At 43.3% G+C, this 25,760-nt stretch overlaps 1 protein-coding gene across 2 annotated transcripts in view; it reads left to right on the forward strand.

The window, feature by feature from the left end:
* The window catches only part of rerea (arginine-glutamic acid dipeptide (RE) repeats a), a 101,763-nt gene that overhangs the window by 20,377 nt on the left and 55,626 nt on the right, over positions 1–25,760 (forward strand). For both annotated transcript variants that reach the window (XM_089012354.1, XM_089012346.1), the window contains exons 2-3: positions 4,002–4,506; positions 15,472–15,542. In XM_089012354.1, coding sequence (XP_088868480.1) covers positions 4,146–4,506; positions 15,472–15,542 — 432 coding nt within the window. In that variant the 5' untranslated portion in view covers positions 4,002–4,145. The remainder of the gene's footprint in view (positions 1–4,001; positions 4,507–15,471; positions 15,543–25,760) is intronic.

Raw genomic sequence — 25,760 nt, forward strand, 5'->3', positions numbered from 1 at the left:
TATTTGAATCATATTCATAACTGGATGAGTCACAAGAAAGCATCTTCTCCGAATCTGAAGCCATTGTTTTGATTCTCCAGAAAGGCAAGACGTCTTGGCGCAACGTCACGAACTGGGGGCAGGACTTTCTGAAAATGTCCAATTCGCACCTCAATTTTTTTGGCAGTTTTAGCACACTTTAAGTCATTTTTATTGGTGTTTTGCATTTGACTAAAAATATCAGCCTGTGTGTTTTGGGTATTTTAGATGCTATAAAACGTTTTTCTGACGATGAAACAAAAAATGGTGTTGGTTGTCCTTTAAGACAGGGTGTTGGTTAAAATATTGCCAGACAATGTGCAAAAATGTGTCCACTCCAGTGCCAAGGTTTTTGTCATTTTCACTGTAATGGCAGTACCCACAAAGGATTGTGTTTTTAACTACTTAAGCATTCAATGCAGCGTAAGAAACCTTCGACTCTTTTCTTTCATCAAAAAAAGAGTTAATTCCCAAATTCTATGGGTCTGGTGTTATCTGAACTTAAAATGGAGGCACCTGTACAAAAGGCAAATACTGCCCCCTCATAGGACGGAAAAACATTACCAGAGGTCTGACTGGAGCTTGATCCTCACGCCCCTGCAAGAAAAAAAAACCGAACAAATTTGGGAATGGTGCTCCGTGTCATGCTTTTCAATTCCCGAATGAATTGATGTAACGACAGGGAGTAAATAAATAAAACCGATTTGTTTAAAAGATTGTATGAGAAACTGGGTGCGGGGAGGGTGGCGGTCAGGTTCTGGTACCGAAAACCTGTTGTGTGGCTATCGTAGGGATTAATGTTTTAATCAAGCCGCAAACTTAGTGGCTGTCGCAGCCCAGCGGAGTCATTAAAAAAATTAAACACAGAAGAAATGTAGTTGCACTAATGTAAATGGTGGATTAGGCATCGTTGTCTGGGACTACTTTAACTTCTGTCTGGCCACTTCCCCCCCTGCCCCCTTTTCCATTAAGACAGCTGGTATCTTTCAAAAGGTCCCGCCCCCCCGTGATTGATGTGTAATAGCTCCAAGGCTCACCTGTCCCGCTCATGCCGCCGCTTTTCCACAAAGCACTTTGTTTCTCGGCGAGTCACCGTCTGCTCCACGTCTTTCTCCTGCTCCAGCAAGTAATCACTCTATTCGGACTTTTCGCCATTAGGACTTCACACCGACTCGCCTTAGCCATCCGTGGTTTGCTTCAAACTGCTCTTTTGAAGCGATCTCGCGCTTCGGTTTCAGATGAGCGATGTTTTTTTTTTTTGGCACCTTTTGAATTACGATGGGGACTTTATGCATCTGGGTTCCAAACCTTTTGAATAGGGAGCCAGATTTGGTGTGTTAAGAATGTAGGGGGGGCAACCTTGGCAATTATTTTTTTAATAAATTGCTTCACATTGAACAAAAACGGTCACTGTCTCGTAATATATGAGGCAGACATAGTTGTTACGTATTTCAGTGAAGAAATACCCTATTTTCTGGTGTATAAGGCACACGCAAAAGCCTTGATTTTCTTCAAAAGGTGACCCTGCGCCTTATATGTGAAGTCATATTTAACCACAACAGGTCTCACAACTACTCTCAGCAGCCACGACGCTATTTCACCCTGTAGAAGAAGTCGTGCGTAACCCCAGTCTCTACTGTAGTGCCTTATAATGTGGTGTGCCTTATATTTGGAAAACTTCTGTATTTCTATATTATATTTGGAAAACTTGTCATTCATTAAAGGTGCGCCTTATCCGTGGAAAAAGTTTGAAAATACACCATTTGTTGGGGGTGCGCCTTATACGCCGGAAAATACGGTATTCCAATTTCCACCCAACCTTGAACCTGTCAGCCCAGACTACTACTCCTACTTACGAACATTCGAATTACAAACAACGGTACATCCGAACATTTTTGTAGTAACGTAGTATTTTCTCCAGTTGTACATGTACATATCTTTATAGGGCATATATTTTATTAAATGTTTATTTTTCAGTACAAACCAATACAGGTTACTTATGCAAGCCTTAAACATACTTATATAAACCTTAAACATACTTATGTAAGCCTTAAACATACATTCCATACAAAATATAGCACTGAAGCAACTTACGAACGAATTCACCTGATGAATGACTGCTCGGAATGCACAGTATCTCGTTCATAAATTGGAGAGCGTCTGTAATTATTTGTTCCTAAATGAGATGGCAGCACTTAGCACGCACAGGTAACAGCGCTAATGCCCAATGTATTAATTCTCCATGCAGGCCAGACGTTATTGATTTAACGACGGAGGCTGCGGGCTGGATGAAAATTGACCACGGGCCACATTTGGTGCCCAGGCCGGACTTTGGACATGTCTGTGATACATCAAGGACGCCATGAGCGTAGTCATACGATACAGAGTCTTTGGATTATTTCAAAGTGAATCTAGATGAACATTTATGGCACCCAGATTGTAAAGATCGTGAGTGAGCCGCTAACTTCAAAGTGGACTTTCCTAGCCCTCAAATTGTAACGTTGTTGGTTTCACAGAAAGAGGCTTATGTTTCTAATTAGAGGAGAGGAGAGGTGCTTAACTCATACACCGATTCTGCCGGCCCACCCGGATTAGGGCTGTGCGATCAAACGCAGCAGTCATCAGTGTTTTCATGTTCCTCACACCTGACAAGGCAAGCTACTTGAAATGGAGACTTCAGGAGGCCCGGGGGTAGTTTTGAAGATGTCACACACACTCACACGTGCACCAAAGTCTCCCGAGCCGCTTGGATATCATGCGCACTTTAATGCGTCCCCCTTGCGCCCAGGCTGGCAGCCTCGTGGTCGCCGTGGTAACTCATCATTAGGTGATTAATGGGGCTGTGATGAGGCTGCGGTTTAATCAGGCCCGGTGTTTGCGAGCAAGCCGACAACAGGAGCAGCTGCCCTGTCGGTTAGTGTCTGCTCACAAAGTGACAGCACCCGCTGTTTAGGAGCATGGTCGTCACCAAACACCTCCCTTGTGCGTGCGTGTGTGTGTTTGTGTGCGTGTTTCTAATTTCACAACTTGGACTGTAAATGCTTTTTCTTCACTTCCGTTTGCCATTCCAGCCTCTTCGCTCTGCTATCACAGCCCTGGTAACACAGGTTGCCTATTCCCGCGTGGGAATGTAATAACTACTTCCTGTTAATTTGTTGCTGTGGGGGTTAGTGAGGGCAACGCAGGTTTATGAAGTGTTGAGCTCGTTTTCAGGTGGAGTACAAGTTGTGCACTCAACAGGCTTGTGCAACTTTGCCCACTCGAAGGTTTTCATTATGCTACCCAAAAGGACATATTTGGCATAGCTGAAAATGGCCCATTTCCTTCCCCACTGGATTGCTACATTTCCCCCCCCCCCCCCTCCCAGCCCCCCCTGAAAGACCTGTCATTTGACATTAACACAGCAGAGGCTGTGGTGAAGGCCTTGGATTGAGCCACAGTCCAGTAAGCCAGAGTACATCCACATCCGCAGCAAACAGGATTCAGTCCGGTGTCATTATAGATGGTTTGTGGAGAAGCAAGCCAGCAAACTGTCAGTGAGTTTCATGCTGTTCGCTCCGCTGCTGTTTATACCAGAACCCCCCTCCCCCGCTTCCCCCCGGACACGTTTACTGGCTGCTAACTTCATCCCCCATCCCTGTTTTGTCTGAGTTATTCGGCTATAACCTTCATTTAACATGTTCTGACTTTCTTTTCAACATCCTTTGACTGTGTACACATCCTCGTTCCGTGTTAAGAGATTGCAAATGTTCTAGCGGGAAGCGAGAAGGTTCTGCCCGTTTGATAAAGCTGCTCTCACAAGTGTTAATGACTGCGGAGGATGCTGCCAACAATTAATGCTCGCCTCCCCAGTCGCCTGCCCTCTTGGAGCGATCTTGTACTGCTCATGCACAAACGATTAACTTCTGCCCAGCCAAGATGATGCTCACGCTTGTTTTCTTCTACCCCCCCCCCCCCCTACCCCTGCTGTCCCCCTCTTCCAGGTTTTCTGAAACACTGGGGTTGTTGGTGTGGCCAAATTTTCCCTGGATTTGACTAGTAAATTCAGAAGACTGAAGCCCAGGCTCACAGTCTACCTTTCACGGAGGCCCAGCCGTGAGAGGACTGAGGAAGGCACGTGGCGGATCATGACGGCTGACAAAGAGAAGGAGAGGGAGAAAGAGCGGGACAGAGACAGAGATCGGGACAGGGACAAGAGGGAGTCCGGAAAGTCCCGCAGGCAAGACGGCGAACGGGGTGAGTGCGAGAGCTCCAGGCCCAGGCGCAGTTGTACGCTGGAAGGCGGCGCCAAGAACTATGCAGAGAGCGAACATAGCGAAGATGAGGACAATGACAATGGCAGCACAGGTGGAGGCAGCGGCACGGCCGAGGAAGCCGGCAAGAAGGGCAAGAAAAAGATGCCCAAGAAGAAGTCCCGCTACGAGCGCACAGAGAACGGAGAAATCACATCCTTCATCACAGAAGACGACGTTGTTTACAGACCAGGAGGTAAGTCTTTGTCCCGTCTAATCTAATTATCGGCAGGGGGCGGCCGGCGTTGCCGCATGGCTGCAGAGTAAATGTAGTAAGCCCAGTTGGTCCCCGTTCATCAAACTGCCATTACGAAAATCATCTTAAACAACACGCGAACCGCTGCGCTCTCATTCCCCCAGTTGCTGCCGACACAAATAAAACAAAAACATTGAAACGGTGCCCTTTGCAATTTGCTATTTACAGATTGCAATGACGACCTCGGGCGAAAGGCCAGTGCATCATGCAATCAATTCCAAGTTGACCCTCAATGTGCTTCGTCTCGGGTTGAGTCAATAAAGCAAAGTGCTGCTTCAATAGATCTGATCGCAACGGCGGCCACATTTATGACTTTATACAAACATGATCGAACTCATCGGAAAGTACCATATTTTCCACACTATAAGGCGCACCGGATTGTAATGCACAACTTGAATGAATGACATATAGCAGGGGTGTTAAACTCATTTTTGGTCGCGGGTCACGTTGTAGTTTTCGGTTTCTTACCTCTCGGTGGCTGTCATCAATTTGGTGAACCCTTCAGAACAGAGGTAGGGAAGCTATGGCTCGCGAGCCATATATGGCTCTTTTGACCCTAACCCTAACCCAACCCTAGTGGACAAGTGGAATTTCAATCCGATTGTTTGGCTGGATTTTTACCAATCACGAGGAACTGAAAACCATTCATGTTAACGGTGAGTACTATCACAAAGTTATTTAAAATAATACATTCTAACATTTTGTTGAAAAGTGGCTGCATGTGTGTGTGTGTGTGTGTGTGTGTGCGCGCGCGCTCACATATGTGTGGCTCTCACTGAAAAACATTTTTAAATATTTTATGGTTCTCTTAGTCAAAAAGGTTCCTGACCGCTGCTTTAGAATGTTGAATCCAGTCCAAATATTTCATATAGAGAGCACAACAAATTAATGAATAACTAGTTTTCAAACCTAAAGTAAAGAATAATGACTTATTGTGGTTTTCATATGACAATTTGCCATTTTGGTTCAGACTTTAGCTAGCATTATGGCACTTGACATGCTTGATTTGCTTTCACGGGCTGAATAAAATGATGCGGTGGGCCAGATTTTTGCCCCTGGGCCTTGACTTTGACACATTGAATTAGATGATGTTGCGCTAAAGGGAATGTCAACAAAACAGTTTAATTGAGAACAAAATCTCGATGACTTCACATATAAAGTGCACTGGGTCATCTTTGGAAGAAAATCAAGGCTTTTGAGTGTGTAAAATACAGGATGCTTTCTCCTTGCGAAAGCCAAAGCTGTTTTAATGTCAGCCGCTTTGGCAATGTTTCATGAAAGTTGTTCACGAGTATGTTGAATGTCCACATGTGTCCAGAAAGCCAGTGTTAGATCTCTCGTTCTTTTTTCATACATTAAAATTGCAAACAAAAGCTCAAGTACAAGGCTGTATGTATCTTCAACGCTTGTGTTCGACATGTTACCACACAATCACTTCCTTTTCTTCCCATGGCCACAAGAACGACGACGCTAATGCTGCAAGACAGCCCGCTATGACTGTTAGCTGAATCACGCTTGCATTATCAATCGTGATATTTAAACCGGCAGACTCTGCTCAAACAATACCTACCTATTGCTCCCTTTTCGCATCTCTTTCTAATAATCTGCACACATTCCACAGACCCCCCCCCCCCCCTGCCAAAATGTTTAATAGACAGAGCACACCACGGCTTTGTCTCTTTATTCAACCATGCGGACGGTGGGGGGTGCGTAAGGAGGACCGACAAAGAAAAAAAAATATATAAGCAGTCAGTCACATCAATGACACATTCAAAAAGCACATAAACAAAGTCGAGCGTCTCAGTGGATTAGCCCTGCCGAATCTTTCTATTTCCACATCAGAGTGGAGCCGGTACTGGCTTGATGGAGAATATTTATGTTTCCTGTCTTCGTCTTCAATTAGCTTGACAGGTCGAGCGCTGCCCGGTTGTCACAACCTCGCCGGCCCCCGCCCTCCTCTCCCTCGACTCCTCCACACTCCAGTTGCTAGGCCGTGTTCGATCAGGGATGAGCTGCTACACCAGTATGCAATTTACCACCTATTGTCAACACGGAAGATCCTCCGCCTCAGTAACTGACCTCCCGCTGTCTCCTTTGCTTATTGTTCAAGTGATAAGCCCCCGTGTGTGAGTGCATTGAGTGTTTGCCTACTCCCGCTTTGCGAGCAGCCTTCTTGCAATCAGATTTGATGTGCGCAGCTTAGACAGGCACAAAGCCCGCGTTGGATTATGCTTTACTAAATGTTAAATCCCTTTATAGCCGTCTAGTGACACACAATATGTAAAACTGACCACCCTGGGTGAGGGATTTGCCTGGCCTCCTCCCACTGGAGGAGAGGGACTGAGTTGAGAACACAAACGCCTGTACATGAAACCAAGCCCCAAACGATATTTTGATTCCTTCCTATATCATCAAGTGCACATTTCTGTTGTCACTTAAGGTGAGCGAGTATCCAAATAGTCTTCACAGTCCCAATTTCTAGACACCCGCGCGCGCGGCTTAGCCTCTCTATCCCCGCGAGATGGGTTCAGGCAGCTTATGGTTGACTGGATGGAAAAAACTGGGAGACGATGAGCAAACGGCTCCTGGGTAGTCCCGCAGCTGACGCTAGCTTTGCTGCAGTTTAAAGAGATGAAGCTGCGCATGTGCTAGTGTGTGCGAGATGCTGTCCCGCCTTGTTGTGTGCTTGAGCGGAAACGAGTTCCATCCAGTGCAAAGCAGACACGCCAAATCAACTGTGGCTTCGCTTTCTCAGATAAACACCTCCAGAGCCCAGAATTCAGTTTATCAATCCTTGGAGATTATTAAAATAGCCAGAGGTAGATGAGTGGTACTGTTGTACATACACAGAGGTAAACACTCAAGGTAATAAACAGTTGTGAAAAATCACAAGTACACGACGTTCCGCAGTGTTGACAATGTTTTTTTTATTAACAGGCACAGCAATCCTGTCCTATTATGTGGTGTCATATTACACACAGTAACCACACTACTTCCTTGTCTTCAGCAAAACGGCGTTCGGTGCTGTGGGTGGCGGACCGCTATAGCATGCCGCCTTCCTTCCGAACTCACTCCCTCTGTTTAAAATGGCGAGAGCTAATGGAAACCACCTGCCCTCCCCATCTCACTCTCCACCTCCCCCCGTACCTTTGTATGTCGCACAACGTGGCTGCCTCACTGTTGGTAAATTTCCCCGACTCAGAAAAAAAAACAATAATTGAGTAAATTATCATCAAAGATGCAGATTATAGTCGTGACAGTGCCTTATAAAGTCTGTGAGATCGCAGCTCGCTCATCATTACAAAAACACCAAGCGCGTTCGAGGTTGTTTAGGTAACTCGATGTGGACGGCTAGCACGTTTTGCCGTAGCTGCCATTGCACTCATGAGTGCTTGTGTGTCACTGTGTGTCATGTGCAGTTGGAGTATGTTTGACACACGGTGCTGTATAACAGGCCCCCTTTTTTCTCCCTTACACTCAAGAAACAACTGTTGGCAGTGACACACAGCATGCGCCTCCAACGATTTAGCTCTATTAGGAATGTATGACCTATTTTATGAGTGAAGCAGTTTTTGAATCGGGGCTGTTTTTTGTCGATATCATTTTAATCACTGAATTTAACATTGTACAGTACAAACTCAACCATAATCTTTTCCAGAAACCTGTTTGAAAATCGATTTGTTCGAAAACCGAAACATTTCCAATTATAATCAATGTAATCAATGTCTGTTTTTTTAAACGATATTGGAACGATATTGGTGACTTTGACACCTGTGCCTTAGACTCTCTTCTTTCATCAGAAAAAAAGTGTTAATTCCTAAGTTATATGGATCTGGAGTTATATGAGTTTGAAATGAGGGCAGCTGACAAAAATACTGTGCAATACATACATATTGGTTTATATAGCGAAGAAGCTGGAATAAAACGTGAACATGGACAAAAGGCAAATGCTGCCCCATCGTGGAAGGGGAAAACATTGCTAGAGGTCTGATCAGCGGGTTATCTGCACCCCCTGCAAGAAAACCCAAACCCCGAACAAATTTGGGAATGATGCTCCACGTCACACTTTTCAATTCCTGAATAAATTCGGGAATGGCTGCGAATGAGTTAATATTACTGCTTTGTTGTTGCTGCCCAAACAATGAAGAAAATATTTCCATTTTGCACCCGAGGATAGATTCTTCTTGACGAGCCACTGTAATATGGTTCAGTACAAGAAAGGCCACTATTGCATTAGCCAGGACACCATTTGGGCTTTGGGCCAGATATGCACAGCACATCTCAAGTCAAGCTGTTGATCGGCTCGCTGTATCAGAATCAGAATCACAAAACATTTATTCGTCCCACAATGGGGAAATTTGCAGACAGCCTAAGGCCTTCAAGTCATCTTGTATTGAAACACAACAGTGTGTAGCTTGTCCCTAAAGTACATAGATCTATTTTTTTAAAAAACCTTGTCTTCTCTCCCACGTCTCCCCACGCTGGCGACTCTTGGGAAAGAAGTTTTTAGTGAAATTCAACCACCTGCCGCCTGTTAAAAGAGTAGAATGTGGTTTTGCTGAGCGGAAAACAAGCGGGGGGTGGGGGGTGGGTGTCAAAGAACCTCTGTTCTCTCATCGTAGCTCAGTCAGATGTAAGCCTGCCATGTTGCAAGGGGGTTGACAATTTGGCCTGCTGGGTATTTGTCACTCATTTTCCAGTGAGAGCCAAAAATATAATAGTTTTGCAAATTTCAATGTCATCAGCTTTCAGTTGTTGTTTTTATTGTTTTTATTTGGTTTTATTGTTATTTTCTGAAGTGGTTTTGTTTTTAATCATTTTATTTTTGTTTTTGTTCTTTTTTTAATAATTTGTTTTGATTCAGGCTTTATTGTTTTGTTTTTTTGTATGTTCCTTGTTTGCAAGATTTTGAAAATAAACTACGTTTGGTGCTCTAAATACGATGCAAAAATGCTTTAAAAATCAAACAAATCAAATACAAGTACAATACAAATTGTAGTTGAATTATTTTTGTTAACTCATTCACTGTTAGGCTAACCCAGCAAGAAGTGGCACAAGGCACCAATGGCGCTTATAAACACATCCTTTCGTCTGGGTTGCTGTCCAAACTAAATATTTGTCATTGTGGACAAATACATGTGCGATATTTTGTTGAAAGACTTCCATTCAGCGTGTTGCTGACAACTGCAGATCAACAGCCACGAAACATTTGTTTGGGTACTTTAGAGGCGGGGTTTTGTCGGATTTGCTCTTTGCTGCCATTTCATCGACATTAAAGTGTTGAAGTAAGCAAATTAAAAATAGGAGCCTATCTCAGCTAACTGCACAAAGTCGCGTACAGTCTGGACAGGACACCGGGTCAACTCATAGCAGTTTTTTTTCCCCCAATTACTGTAATGTAATGTGCTGAGCTTTCTTCAGTTTTTAATCATGACCACCATCCCCCACAAAATAACTGAAAGAAAAGTGTGAATCCAAGCCAAAGGGTCGGCAAAACGTTTCTAGGCAGAGGTGCTTCAAATGTGAATATGCTGCTGCACAAAATGATGATGGGATCAGCTAAATGATAGATTACCCATGCCAAAACTGTTCTCCTTAATTCAAAGGAGTACTCAAAATTCAACATTTTGAAGCAGTTATTGTTATTTGTTCCACACATTTTTCAGGCAGACTTCACATCGGATCATCAGTCTATCTTCCTCTAAGGCAGGGGTCGGGAACCGATGGCTCATGAGCCATATATGGCTCTTTAGATGATTGCACATGACTCGCCGATAAAACTAAACACATATTCTCGCTTTTTCGCCGTTCATTTCCTGTTGTGGGTGCAGTTGGCGGAAAGCGCAATTTTAATTGGATGACACTGACCTAGGTTGGCGGACCGCGCAATTTTGATTGGATGATACTGGCCGTCATGTTGAAACAGGTAAACGCCCCTTTAAATGAGCCCGACGAGTACACTTCAGCTTGAATGCACCGGAGGATTCACCTTTGAGGAGAAAAAAGGTTCTGATTCTAATTTGCAATGAAACAATACCATCGATGAAACAGTCAATTGTCAGTGGCATTTTAACAAGCCCCATGCTAACGTTAGCATCAATATACTTTTGAGAGAAGTATATTGCAGATAGCAATGGAAGCTTATGAGCCGTGTGCAGGCTAGCTAGTAGTAATTTCGCAAGTGGAATTTAATTCCGATTGTTTGGCTGGATTTTTACCAATCACGAGGAACTGAAAACCATTCAACATTGAGTACTATCACAAAGTTAATTTAAATAATACCTTTTGACATTTTGTTGAAAAGTGGCCGCGCATACGTGCGTGTTTGCGTGCATGTTTGTGCGTGTGTGTGGCTCTCGCTGAAAAACATTTCTAAATATTTTACTTTTATGGCTCTCTTAGTCAAAAAGGTTCCCGACCCCTGCTCGAAGGCATTTTATTTATTTGCCTGCTGGTCCTCTTACACCCCTGTGGTTCCCTTATTGCATTCCTTTTGCGATTTAATTTTGGGATTAGTACACACCAGGGGGATAGATGGCTAGCTATTAGTTGCGGAAATTTATTCCGTTTGTGCCCAGATTTGCTTTGAGCCCACATGCAATTTTTACCTGCCATTGTCACCCCATTTTTTCCCCCCATTCGGCATCATTAAAAACAATTCTCATCTTGGTATTCACACTTGAAAGGATTGGTTCAGTTCAAAGAAACATGTGTACATTGTGAAATACGCCAATTAGTGTGAGCACAGCGTGGGTAACCGGCACCCTTCAGCTTTTGATTTTGGTTGTGATTTAAATTAAATAGGCAGTTGACTTCTGAGGGGGGAAAATGCTAGTCCCCATTTTGCATCCTCATTATGGGCTCTTTACATTTTTTTTAAACAGTAATATGGACATGTTGCCTATCACATTCTGTTGTTATTGTTTATCGCATTGCAATTTTTTTTTCTCCCCAGTGTTGTTGCCTTCGCGACAAGGAACCCTATCTTGTTGCTTTCTAAAAAGAGACGCTCCCAACTCCCCCCTTCCTCTTTCTTGGAACGTTGCGGCAAATTAAACAGCATCCTATTTGCTCTGTGAGAGAGAGAGAGAGAGAGAGAGAAGGACACAGCTCTATAGCTGAGACGAGGTGTGTTTTAGATTAGGTACGCTTGGCAGCCATAAGAGAAAGCCTGGCTGAACAATGAGGCAGGCAGAGAAAAAAACAGTGTGTGTCAAAGTAATACATTGAATATCTGATCCCAAGAGTGAAATTGTAATTAGGAAAGCGCTGATCAGTTTTTTGTAGAGTAATGATTATTTATCTCCCATGTTTTGAAAGACTGAACTCGTTTAACCTGCCTTTCAGCCTGGTTGAATGGTACGCCGGTTTGCTGTTTCTTGTCGGGTGGAGGCAAGTGAAAAAAATTAAAATGATGGCTGCTGATGAAGCTTTTTTTTTTGTTTTTGTTTTTACTCGGTTATTTGATCATTTCTCAGACAGTTTACTCATAATCGTTTAATTATTGCTTGTTGCTTTGGGCAAAAACACAGGACATGTTATGTAAAAAGAAATATGTCATTTGCATTGAGTATTACCTTCGCTATGACCAGGTATCCCTCCCTCACCTGCGTCTCAGCGTAATATCTCATGCTATGGGTCCACTTTTATCAGCTTTTAAATCATCTCCATTGTAAAGGGAATACGGCATTGAAAACATAACGATCAAGGTCGTGCGTTGTGAATTCTAGCAAAGTTGGTGATTCTGCGAACACAGCAGTGAAAGCGGTGAATGTCATGGCCAGATGCTTGAAACGATAACTTCAAATAAAAATAAAATACAGTCGCTAAATCGTCAGTTGCTCCCATCACGTGGTGTCACTGCAACGGGTCCGCACCCTTCAAACCCTTCCTTGGGGAAAAAAAGAAAAACGACCCCTCCCCCTCATATATAAACCCTGACCTACCACCGCTCCAACTGAATCCCTCAACCCTCTCGGCTCATTTTTACATCTCTACTTCGAGCACACATTTGTAGATGAAACATTCTGCTTTGTTTTTACGATCCCATTTGTTTAAATAGCTGCGATAACAGCACAAAGAAACATATTTTGGAGGTAGCCGAGGGAATAAATTCACAAAATGCTCTTGACATTGACTCAACCGGCTCAAATGCTATGAATGAAGCAGATCCAAAGCACCCCCCTCGTCCCCGCCACTGTTTTCTATCGACCACTCATCCTTTTTGACTCTCACTGTCTGATGTTTATGCCTGTTGAACTGAGCTTGCCTGTCGAAAGCTGATCCGGCCCCTCTAAATCGACGTGTGGGTGACGTGAAGGGACACAAAACCCTCATTCCCCCTCCTCAGTTTCATGCCATCTCGCTCAGATTAGTCTCTTTTGTTCTCACCCCCCCCCCCCCCTCCCTTAGTCGCTGCACTTCTCCCCTCCATCTTCCTCCTTTGGCCGCCTACCTCAACATGATCAAACACTGTGTCACTCGCACATCGCGCAGTAGTACTGATGCATATTTTCATTCATGCTATCTTGTAAATGACTTCCTGGGATGGTTGGGAGACGGCAGCAAAGAAGAGAGAGCGTTTTTGGGGGTGGGGGGGGGCATTGAGAGAGATATAATGCATCACTCGGAGCCAGTGAGGGTGATAACCCCCTCCTCTTCCTCTTCACTCGCACTCTTCCAAACAGCTCATTCACCCTTTAGCAGATAACAAGCCCACCCCGGGGTTACAAACACACACACACACAGCCTCAAAACAAAGCCAGTGATGTCACAAGAGCGCGTGTATATTGACAGCCACACCTCTACAAATGGGCTCCTGGCTGTAAGGGCCATTAAATATCCTTTCCCGCCCCGTTTTTTTCTCCTCCTTTTGCAAGTGGTAAGATAAACCGCATCCTGATCAATAACTCAGCTGACACAAACATATAAATAACGGAATACTGTGTGTCGGAGAAAGCGCTTGCCGCACACTTTCTGTTGAGAAGAAGGCTTTGGTACAATGTGACTGATTGTAGATTGCATTTGTGCATGTATGCAGTGTTAATCTCAGAAGCAATTACTTGGATGAATTTAAATTCACTTTGTATACAGTCAAAAGCACAGGTGTCAAAGTCAAGGCCCAGTGGCCAAATTTGGCCCGCTACATCATTTTATTCGGCCCACGAAAGCAAATCAAACTTGTGATATTCCATGTTTGCTAAAGTCTGAATCAAAATGTCAAATTGTCCCATGTAAACTAGAATAACAGGCATTATTTTTTACAGTCATTAATTCCTGACACAGAGCTTTGTCACTCTCTTCTGCGTCTTTTTGGTGCAACACAAAGTTTTCAGACCAAACAAGGCATTGACGTGATGGAAGGACTGCTACAATGTGTCCTTTTTTCGGTCGGGGGCGTTCCTTCAGTAACGTAACGTCAGGAATCGTCACCAGCTGAAAAACAAGACTTCCTGAATATTCAGTGCGAGTCTTAAAACATAAAATACAGCTATATGCGGTGGAATCTTTGTAAAATACGCTCAGTCGAAGTCATTTGAAGTGATTTTACAAATTATGGACACAATTTATCCTGAGGTGTCGGTTGTCCTTTAATGTGCGCCTTATAGTGCGTAAAATACAGTGCTCAAGATTTTTGGCTTTAGTGTGCAAATTATGTGCACTCCTGGGAAGCACCAAAACAAAGATTCTGTTGAATCATTCTACATTAGTTGACGGTATAAAAAAAAAAACACAATGGCATTGAGTTACAATACAATATAGACTTGCAGTAAAAAACAACTCCTGCATTCAAGGTTCTCTGTTGTACTGTATTTTCCGGAGTATAAGGAGCACTCCCAATGAATGGTGCTTTTTCAAACTTTTTCCGCGTGTGGCTGCCGCTGCTCACCTGCAGAAAAAAATATCCTTTTTACTGTAAAGTAAAGTGTCCTTGGAAGTTCCTGAAAGGCGCTTATAAATGAAATGTATTATCATTAAAGGCGCACCCTCAATGAATGAAACAAGTTTTCCAAATATAACGTATAAATGTATAAATATAATGTATAAGGTACACCACATTATAAGCCGCTTCAATAAAGGTTGGGGTTACGCACGACTTGCCAGTGGGGGTAAAAGGAGTGTTGTGGCTCAATATTACTTCACATATAAGGCGCATAAGGCACAGGGTCACGTTTTGAAGAAAATTAAGACTTTTGGATGCACCTTAAACACTGGAAAATATGTTAAAAAAATGATGGTTGTCAAACATCTTTTTTAAAGCACTTTTTTTTCCTAACATATGCAGCGCAAGTGCTGCCGCAGGTGGAGCAGCCGCAATTACCCCCCCGGCCCCCTTTAAATCTATCCTCTTCTTTTCTCAAGTGGCTCACAGTATTTTGTCGGCCGCAGCAAGAATGTTTTTCTTCTGCAAAGGGGAGCGGGGGGACTGTGTTGTTCATGACCCGGTTATACCACCAGTCCCCGCCCCCACATTCCACATTTTAAGACGGAACCATTTTTTTTTTTTTTACATTTGTGAGAGTTATTTAATTTGGCAGGGCGTAAATTTCCATATCCCAGCAAAGCAAACTCACTAGAATGTCACTGCAAAACTTTTCCAAGGTTACAGTGGTGGGGGGTCAGAGTGAACTCCAGTATTGCGTTCGGATGTTTAAATGGAGTGGAACAATGGCATAATTCCCCTCGGGGCGTAATGTTTGCTTTGGAAAAGCAACCTCGTAGTGCTCCAAAAGTCCTTAATCCTATTACTGGCATCCCATTTGAATTTGACTCAATGAGGAGGGGAAAAAAAAAGTCTTTTCAGCAGAGGGGAACAAATAATTTCTGACTGAGCTTGTCTGCATCAAAGCACAAATGACTCTGGAAGTGTCTTCACGCTAACACACTTTCTATGTTTTATTTCAGATTGTGTGTACATTGAGAGTCGCCGGCCCAACACTCCCTACTTCATTTGTAGCATTCAAGAGTTCAAACTGGTGAGTTGTTTTTTTTTTTATCCTCTCCTTTTGTTTTCGTGTGCTCACACGTAGTGCAATCTGTAAAATCCTATAAAGCGGCTGGCTGCGTGCGTGTTCAGCTGTGTGTGTTTTTATTTTACATTGCAGTGTAGTGTAAATGCACTCATGCTGGAGTGCAACTAAACACGTTTGTCAGCGTGTTCACCAAATTAATTTGGGGGCTCTAATTCTCATTGAATTTGGTCTCCCAATTAAAATGGCCATTTACTTCTTTTGCTGACTCATTGTTTGTGAAAATCATGTTTGGCCAGTTTGAAAATGTGTTGTTAGCCAACCACTGCTACTTATTCAGTATAATACACAGACCTTCATTTCCAAAAGAGGCACTTTGTACACCTGCTGCTGTCAGTGAGCTTTAGATGTCTTTTCATAGATTGGCTGTTTCCATAGACCATTGAGGGGCTCGCTTAGTGTCAACTCACCCTCAGGGGACCCAAAATAATGGCTACCAAAAGCCAGGGTCATGATGGGAGGATCACCTGAGAGGCTTTGTGCACACGTACGCACACACAGGATTTTTGCCAATGTATATATCTCTGTGGATATGAACGAAAACTTGCGCATGTGTGAGTTGTGTATTCATGCTATGTACTACATGCAAATATGTTTGATAGAATAGGTCAGAAACAAAGACTATAATTATTGTTATTATTATTTTTTTACGGTTGATCATTTGATGTTATTTCACAAAAAAATCTGCATTTGCTTCACAAAAGAAAGATGGAATGACATTTTTTTTTAACAATTTGTCATTTGTTTTTTTTAAACGCGGTACAAAACATTGCACTATAATAATACATACATAATAATAATACATTTCATTTATAAGCACCTTTCAAAACTCTCAAGTTCACTAGACAGTCACGGGATAAGTTTTTCTGTGGGTGAGCAGCAGCAGCCACATGCGCCGGGGTTCACTCAACCCGGAAGTAACTCAAATGGATAGAAAGCTAGCTAGCAAGCTAATCAATAGCTAACGGATAGCTAATAGATAGCTAGCTAGATAGCTATATACATGTATACCAATGATGCTCTGTCGCATATTTAACAGTAACGAGATTCAAATCATATCCAGGATATACATATGAACTGTTTTATTTTTACGTCACTTTAATGTCACCTGCTACGCTATCAGCATCATCATCCATTTTTTTTTGTAGTTGCAGTAAGTGTCTTGGTCTGTGAGTGCCGCAGTTATTGATATGAGAAAAATGAGTTTTATGTATACAATGCTAAACAAAAGGTTTACCATTTATAGATATTGTAATATATATATATATATAACAATGTTATCAAACATTGACATACCATTGCCTGCTCACGCAAAGTAATCTATGCAAGTGTAATAGATGACGGCGTTACGTCACACCGCCGTTTACATGCTTTGTCATTGCTATAGTGCTTGTTGACTAAATCGGTGAGGGTTTCATGTGTGTGTTGCTGAGCATTATTTATCCAGTCAAGATCCGTTTTCATTTGGTTTGCGGTGGATATCTGGCTGACTCGCTCGTCACGGCGATCTTCCACTTATTTTGACCAACGTCAGTCTCGCCAACACCTGAATCATTTTCAGCCTAATCAGAATCAGAATCATCTTTATTGCCAAGTATGTAGAACACACAAGGAATTTGTTTCCGGTAGAACACGCTGCACTAGTATCGTTGTCAAAAAAAAAATGGGCGACTCTTCCATTTCTACATTCCCCCAAGTTGAATTCGCTCAAATCTTCAGCTCAGCCACAGTGTCCCATGACTGAATTCTAAAATGTCCCAATGAGGACTGATTGTAGATCACTTTATTCCTACTTTCCAGCCAATAAACGTACCCGTTTTTCTTTTGAGACAATATTAATACCCTATCATGGAAAATTGCACATTGCAAAATGAACATTGATGATAATATCAATGACTGTATAAATGGCCCACTTCCATTATCAGGGTCAGCTTTATGTTTTTTTTTTTAATGAGCAGGGCTTGCAATAGGGCAATTTGGCCCCTCAACAGCCGGCCTTTAATCGCATTCTAACCTGTGCGTGTACGCATGCACGCACGCACTCTCCACCTTGACCAAGAGTCCCAGAGGAGACCTGTACGAGACAGCAATGAGTCTCTCCACAGGAAAAAAAAACCTCATCTCCTCCAGGTGACCTTACTCTCACTCTCCTCTCTTTCTCTTGCTCTACATCTGTGTCTCATGCCCTGTCACTCCCCCCACCCCAACCTGTAATTAATGAACAGCCATCTGCATGCATGTATTTGTTTGAACGGGTGTTATCTTGTCATTCTAGTTTACAGCAACAAGCCCCAATGGCTTTGCTACAAATCGCAAATGGCCGGCAAACTGTATGCACTGTCAAATACAATCTTTTTTCATCCAGGGGAACAATATTAGATAACATTGGTCGTTATTGTAAATTCTTGCATCGCAGAGCTGAAATACCCAGACGAACGTGAAAATGATTCACGTAATTTTCCCTTCAGGGGGCACTCAGGAAGCTCTCAAGCTATTGCTCTGAAAACGTTCTTGCTTCCTGCTTTTGTCACCACGCACTGAAAACAGCAGGCCACACAAGCCTACTTGGATTTGAGCTCTCTTTAGACAGCAAAACAGTGTATTCCCCATTTTATTCTTCCCCGCATCTGCGCCTTGCCTCTGCTTCTTTTCAAGCAGGGGCAACTATTGATCGACATCCCTTGCACCCTTCCTGTGCGAGACTGGGCTGTAAAGGCGCATCCGAGAGGAAGGAAATTTCATTGCCTCCCCTCACCCCCTCGTAGCAAACAACCATATCAATATCCTTTGCCCCTCCCGCCTTCCCGCATCTCTCCATCCAAAACTGAAACCGCCCCACTTGTGTCTTTTAGCTAATGACCTATGAATCAAATTAGTGTGTATAAATACCCGAATGCGGCCATCGCACTGTCATTTGTTGTCTCATCCGTGCGGTTTGCAGCCCGTCCCGGTTCTTTTTCTGTCTTTCACTCCAAGGATATTTTCGACTTTGAGATGATTCACAGGCGTGTCATTCTCTGTTACTCATGCGCTTAAACACAAGCGGAGCAGGGCTGCCAACAGTTACATATGCAAGAAGAAAATCCTGCAACGTAGAGCAATCGTCTTCCCTTGTTTGTTTAGTCACCAGATGGCACCGCAGTGTTGACAACAACCTCTGTGACTCATTGATCAAGTCGTATAGATCTCATTTTACTCTTTCCACGCTGAAATGTCTGCCAGGAAAGAGCAGCCAGTACTTGGAAGACATTTCAACCATTTTCAATTAGGATTCTTCAAAGTAACTGTTACCAATGATTTCTGAATCGTAGAGGTGCCGTTTATTGACACCTAATCAATGATCAAATTCCAGAATCTTTATTTTTTGACAGATAACAATTTTGGTGGCATTTTGTTTTTATCAAATCAGTATTGCAGCTTCACGATAACAAATCCTCCATGGATGGTAACTGCTTCTTTGTGATCAGTATAAACATTTTCTTTTGTTTTTGCTTTCAAAAAGCATGATCAGCACCATTTGAAAAAAATGTTGGAAAAATCATGGAAATAATTAGTGGCAGCCCTGTTGAATATTAAACAAAGGGATTGTCTTAATAATGGATTCATTTATAATTCAAATGGCGTTGATTGTGTGGGATTGATTACAACCACATCTTGAAGCAGTTGAGACAAAATGGACTGCACAACTTGGCTACAACCGACTGAGGCACTGTTGATTTAATTCTCATTTAGCTTGCTGATTAAAGAACAAAGCGATGTCAGCTCCGATCGACATCCACAAAGACCAAAAGTTCAATTTAAAATATCCAATGAGAGAATACGACACGCAAATATTTATCCCATTTAAATGATTAATAATGGCGTCGTGGTAGACGACAGGCACACTTGATATCTCATCAAGAACAATAATACACGTGAATACCCTCAAGTTACATGACTGGAAGCCTTTCGAAACACACTCCCACCGTTGTATTTTCCACAGAAACACATTTAAGTGTACAAAATATGGTGGTGTGTCTTTCACCGCACACACACACAAAGACCCTCCACCTGATGATGGTGAATTATGGACTGCAGTCAATAAATCCTGTATTGAACAGGTTGTGTAATTAAAGAGGGGAAGAGAGGCTCTGTGTGCACTGGCATACTTGCCCGGTTCCCCGAGGCAGAAACGCCGCAATCGCTTCATGAGCAAGTGAGGGCGGGGTACAAGGATGTGGGGAAGAAACAATGGAGGGGGAGGCAGCACGGCTTGAACGCAGCTGACTTAGCCAATAACAGCAAAATGAGGTTAGATTAAAGCAGAGGAGGTCCTGTGGGTGGTTGGGGATGGGGGAGGAGGGTCAATGAGTGTTGAGGATGTGGACACAATGACTAGAACGTTGGCTGGGAAGAGGTGGGTGACTGATGACAGATAAAGAGGAGTGAGGAAGGCGGAGGGTGAGTGGGGGGGATGAAGCAAAGGAGCAGACAGATGAGAAAAATGGAGACCGAGGAGAGACAATTGAGGTTGAGGGAGAAGGATGTCTGATTGAAACAATGCTCAAATGGCAAATACTTCTTCTACAGGGGGAAATGGAGTCGTGGCTGCTGACAGTAGTTGTGAGACCTGTTATGGCTTAATATTACTTCACATATAACGCGCACTGGCGTATAAGGCGCAAGGTCATCGTTTGAAGAGAATTCAGGCTTTTGGGTGCGCCTTATACACCGGAAAATACAGTAGGTCGGATACCGTGACCTCGATGTACAACTCAATGCGGTTTTGGACAATGCAGTCACGTTATCTATCCAATCGAACCTCAACGGAGCGTTATCCTTATATGAAGAACTCTGTGACGATAAGTCCAGAATAGGCAACATGTGTCACTCTGATGTACAATCTTTGAATGTCTTGCACCAAATAGTCTCTTCTATTCATGTGATACTAAGCGATTCACTTGACAGGCATCACATGTCACTCCCGAGGGCTGCGTTCCCTGTTTTTATCACCCACCCCTTTTGCCCGTTGAACATTTTGAAATGCAATTATGGATCAGTGAGCACCGCCATCCGTCGTACTTCTTGTTAATATTTATCAAGTGGAACAGCAGCCGCCGCCTTCTCTAGAGAAAGGGGCATTGCAGTCATTAGGTGCAATCTTCCACACGTGCGCGGCAGCATGCGGGAGCGTGTGAGAGAGAATCGCCTCTTTTAATTCCCTGGTCCACTCGCCTGCTGTAACCTAACGGTAACATTTCACAGGCGCCTGGAGTTTCTTTGCCTTTCTCCATTTTGTGTGCATGTGTATATCTACGGAGCTGTCTTCAAGCATCCGCTTGCCGTTGCTTTCTCTGATAGGAAACAGCTTGGACAAAGGCATCTTGCCTATGTAGACATGGCCAGCCAGCTGAGTCTTGCTGCAAGCCCTTTTTGATTGAAGCATTCCACCTTGAACGCCCCCCCGCGTTGAGTAGCGGCGACAGCGGCCTTAACCTAATCAAAGCGTACAGCAACAGCTGCCGACCACTTGATAGGCCATCGTTGTCGCTTACCTTTAAACGGAAAACTGTACCCAAAAACGGTCATGGTCATTACCTGTGATTTGGCTACGGCAGCTTAACACGTCAACCCCCCCCCCCCCCCCAACTCCCTTTCGATTCTCTCTATATTATGTGACCAGTCCCCGTGAGTAAAACACTTTTGTTCCTCCACCGCGGAGACTTTCTCCATTTTGACAGTTGTGATTAATCCCCCTCTGTGAGGTAAGCACAGGCACCGGTTCTGCATGCTCTCCCAATCCCTTTTCTTTTTCCTCTTGATTTTTCATTGAGATGAAGCCATTTATGCTGCTCTTGTAATAACACCGGGTCATTTAGCGGAGGCGATGTTTCTTGGCAACATGTGCCAAAGCAAACACGCGCTACTAAACGGACAAGGCGGGTGTTAGCATTGCAAGCGCGGTGCATTTTCTTGATCCGGTTGAAGCCAATTGCAAACTGCGTCTTTTAGCTTGGCTCCAGGGCGCCGTTTCTAATGGGGAGTAAAGTTACATTGATTGTTCACTGGAGAACCATGATGAATAAATAAAGCAATACAAAATGGCAATGTTGAGATGATATGACTCAACCACATTCGGAAATGACTCTTTTTCACCTCCCTTTTGAGACTGAAAACAAACGGTGTTTTTCTTTTTTTCTCCCCCCCCCCCCCTTTACCTTGACTGTCCACTTGTTTTATTTAAGCGCTGCCATGGAAACAAGTTGCTCACCCGGTTGTATTATTTGCAGGGTATTAGCGTGGCGATTGTCTTTTCCATGGTTGAGTGGTGACAGTTTGGTTATTTTGAGGCCAGGGGAGAGCATTATTATTTTTCAAGCAAAAACAAGAACCTCCATTGCTAAGTTATTCAGTCACAAAGGTTCATGCTCTCTCTTGTACCTTGTTGTTTCCTTCAACCTCATCATTTAAAATGAACACAGTCTAAAGTTTTACACCTATCAAGATCCTTAAGAAGTGAACGCTTGACACTGTTTCATGACACATCAGAGGTGTTCATGTGAAGCATCTAATGTGGATGTTCTTTGTGTGGAGAATAAATGACATTAAATCAACTTCCCCGTGTGAAGGGAGTAATAAACAACCTCCGGAATATGTTTCGCGTGACATTTTTCCCCCTACTCAGAGAAGCAATTGTACTATTGTCATAACCTTTGCGTATTTATTTACTGCAACTCTCAAGGTCCCAAATCATTCTTCATATTCTGTCATATCTTTCACCGGAGAGGCTAATTTATCAGACATGCCCACGTGTTGCCGACTCCTTGAGTCAATTCCAAAGATGGCTGCAATTATTGAACTCTTTCTTCCCATCTTTTTCACTGTCAGTCCTTCTTTTTCCAATTCCAGGCGTGTTTTTGAATGATCTCTTACCCTTTGCTTGGCTTCCCGAGAGCCGTGCGTAGTAACCGGACACTAAACACATTTGCGTGGATTGGTCAAGCTTTAATTGGATTGGCCTCTGCTCTAAAAACAGCCATTTAATTTTATACCACGTCTTTGTCCTCACCCACTTCACATTTTTCCATTCCGCTCCTTGTCTTCCTTTGCATTCTCACCCTTTTTCTTCCTCCTCCTTCTCTCTTCTGTGGGTTCTCATCTTAACTCGGGGTAATTTGCAGCTCGCTCAGTGTGTGTCATGCCAATAAAAAAAAAGACTGAGATATACAACAGGGGAGAAGGCGGCTATTGCCGTGGAAACAAAGATTTACCGCGGTATCGTATTCACACACTCAACACAGGACCCGTATTTTCCCCCTCCGCCCACTTTTCTCTCAACCCACATTGAAGAACACATGGTGTACATTTACTCGAGCAGAAAGAGAAGAAAGGAAGGAAGGAAATGGCAAAGAGAAGTAGTAGACTGGATCAGAGGAAATTTTCAGAAATTGCTGTGAAGTCTGCGGAATGTCCCCACATGGGTAAACCTGTGAGGCCGATTGCCTGGCGACGAACCGCCAGGGGCTGCCATCTCCAGCGGTTCCCCCACAGCACAGTCTTGACATTCTGTACATGCGTTCCGGCTCGACTCGCAGCTATTTGGTGTCCTCACCACCTCTGAATGCTGGTTGATTGAAAGCAGCTGACTCACAGCGTTCCTTGATCATGAAAGGAATACCATCCCGCTTCAAAGTAGCTTTTTTTCATGTCTTGCAAAGCGTCCGCAACAGCGTATTCACGCAACACTTTGCAAAAACCAAAGAGCGTTTTTATCTGATATGTCATCGGGATTTATTTGCTGCGGCTGCCCAAGTACCAATAAACAGGAGTGCAGAGTCCTGAAGCTTGACACTCAAATGTGGCTTTTTAGTACATAAAACGCAGAAAGAGCCTCAACAGACGCTCCCAACGCTTGGCGGCATTTCAAAGGCTCCGTACTCCATATTTGTCACTTGTTTCTTCTGGGATTCACCAAATATAGAATGGTATTTCCTTGGATACAAAGGATGCTCTGTTCTCAGCTTTGGCCGTTCTACTTCCACCCACATGTGTTGTGACAGATTAATTATTCTAATTTTTTAATTAAGATTCCATCTAAATTGTGTTTGCCCATCCGTCACTCACTGCCTGTGGATGAGATTCATCGAGTATCACATCACCACATGTGCATCTTTTGAATGAGTGGGCAGTTTTAGTCTCACAGGTTTGCACCGGTCGCTCACTCAAGGTAAAATGGATTCATATGTACCACATTATTGTGTTCTAAGTAAAAAACAAACATGGATGTTCCCAAGCCATAAAGGTGATACATTGTTATGAGTATAGAAAAGCGTTCCAGCCTTTTTCGTTTCCAGATTAAAAGAATGAAAATGATTACCAGTAGTTTCAGGGTCAAATTGCGTATCATAATACCCTCATTAGCTATGCATGTTATTATACAGTGAAGTTTTCCTTATTGTGTAAAAGTGTTTTAACATTATGAAACATAGTACTACTAAAAAAAAGAAATGAAACAATTAATCCTAAAATAGTTCCAAAGTCGAGTCCTTTTGTGGCATCCAGGATCGATCGTGAGAATATTTTAAACCATCTGAATTAAGATGCCTATTTCCTGTAAAGCTTTAGTCAAATTTGTATTGTGCATCAGACATATTTGCATGTATTTTAGTTATGTATTTTTGTAGTGTGTAGACCTCACAGTGCAGATGTGCCGGGTTCGATTCCCCGTGCCTCCATGAATTTTCTCTGGGTACTTTGGTTTCCCAAAAACATGCATGACAAGCTGATTGCACACTCGGAATTGTCCCTTTGTGTAAGTTTGAGCACAGATGGTTGTTGGTCTCTATGTTCCCAGCGATTGGCTGGCAACCGGTTCAGGGTGTCCCCCGCCTACTGCCTGAAGACAGCTGGAATAAGCTCAGACACGCCCAGGTGACCTTTGTGGAAATTAAGCATATCAGAGTATGGATCGATGGGATAATAAATGGATGGACAGACGGACGGATGGATGAATAGATTATTGCCGTACTCAACTTTTCCACCATTATACCGCCACCACTCTCCTTGTGAACTAAACACGGTCTCGTCCACGGTACAATTTGACACAAATACCAGTTGATTGTTGCTGTGAAATAAGCACAAACACCCTTTGAAATAGAGAATACATTTGTTGGAATCAAAGAGCACCAGCTAGGCTACCGTCCGTCTCTGTACCCCACACTCATTTCGGCTCCTGCCACGCTCATTATAAAAATGTACTTAACAGCTTGGCAGCGTGTTTGTGAACGGCGATGCCTTTGTTCCAGCACGCAGTTAACGCTTGTGTACAAAGCAGAGGGAGCTAAAAATGTCGCATTTTGCTTGTTGTCAAATATTCTTGATGAAATTATCATGACAACACTAAGTCCTCGTTTTTTTAAACAGTTGTCAATTCCGTTTTCATTGACATCTGTCACACTGAAGTTGGGGGCACATGAGTACAATGGCCGAAATAGCTGCAATTATGGATTTTGCACACCAAAAAAACAAAATAAAAATGGAAGTTGACTCCAAATTCACAAAGTTGGTGTTAATATTATTGAGCTACATTCCTATTTCCAGCGCGCCGACCGACAGGGCTGTCCGTTTGAGGCCGAACGTCGTTTTGTGAGTTTCTCACCGTTGGCACTTTCCATACCTTATGGCATTCTTGACCTTATTCCACATGGCTTCCCCCGACTTCCCCTTTATCCCTCTTTTCTGCTGTCTGGACCCTGTGATCAATCTTTTGCTTCGAGGCATTGTGAGTAAAGTGGACCATTTGCTGTTGGTGTCTCGGCATACAGGGATTGAAACCCCTGATTTCCGTTTATTCTCATTGACTTGAGGGGCTTTTTATATCGGGATATTTTTCAAGGAATGATTGATGGAATCTAGTAATGTATTTTGCATAAGGGGTGTTCTGTCATTCGAGCCCCTTGCCCGATCACTTCAAAAGCTCAGCTCATCTGTTTGTTTTCATCCCTGCAGATGACTGAACGTATTTCTGACTTAATTGATGTTGACCTCTCTGCAACATGATTCAGTTCATGAAGTACTGTATTTTCTGGTGTATAAGGCGCACCAAAAAGCCTTAATTTTCTTCAAAAGATGTCCCTGCGCCTTATATGCAGGTGTGTCATATTGATTCACAACTACGATCAGCAG

The sequence above is a fragment of the Hippocampus bargibanti genome, linkage group LG01 (assembly GCF_051943395.1).
Source record: "Hippocampus bargibanti isolate YZ-2025 linkage group LG01, ASM5194339v1, whole genome shotgun sequence".
Taxonomy (NCBI): domain Eukaryota; kingdom Metazoa; phylum Chordata; class Actinopteri; order Syngnathiformes; family Syngnathidae; genus Hippocampus; species Hippocampus bargibanti.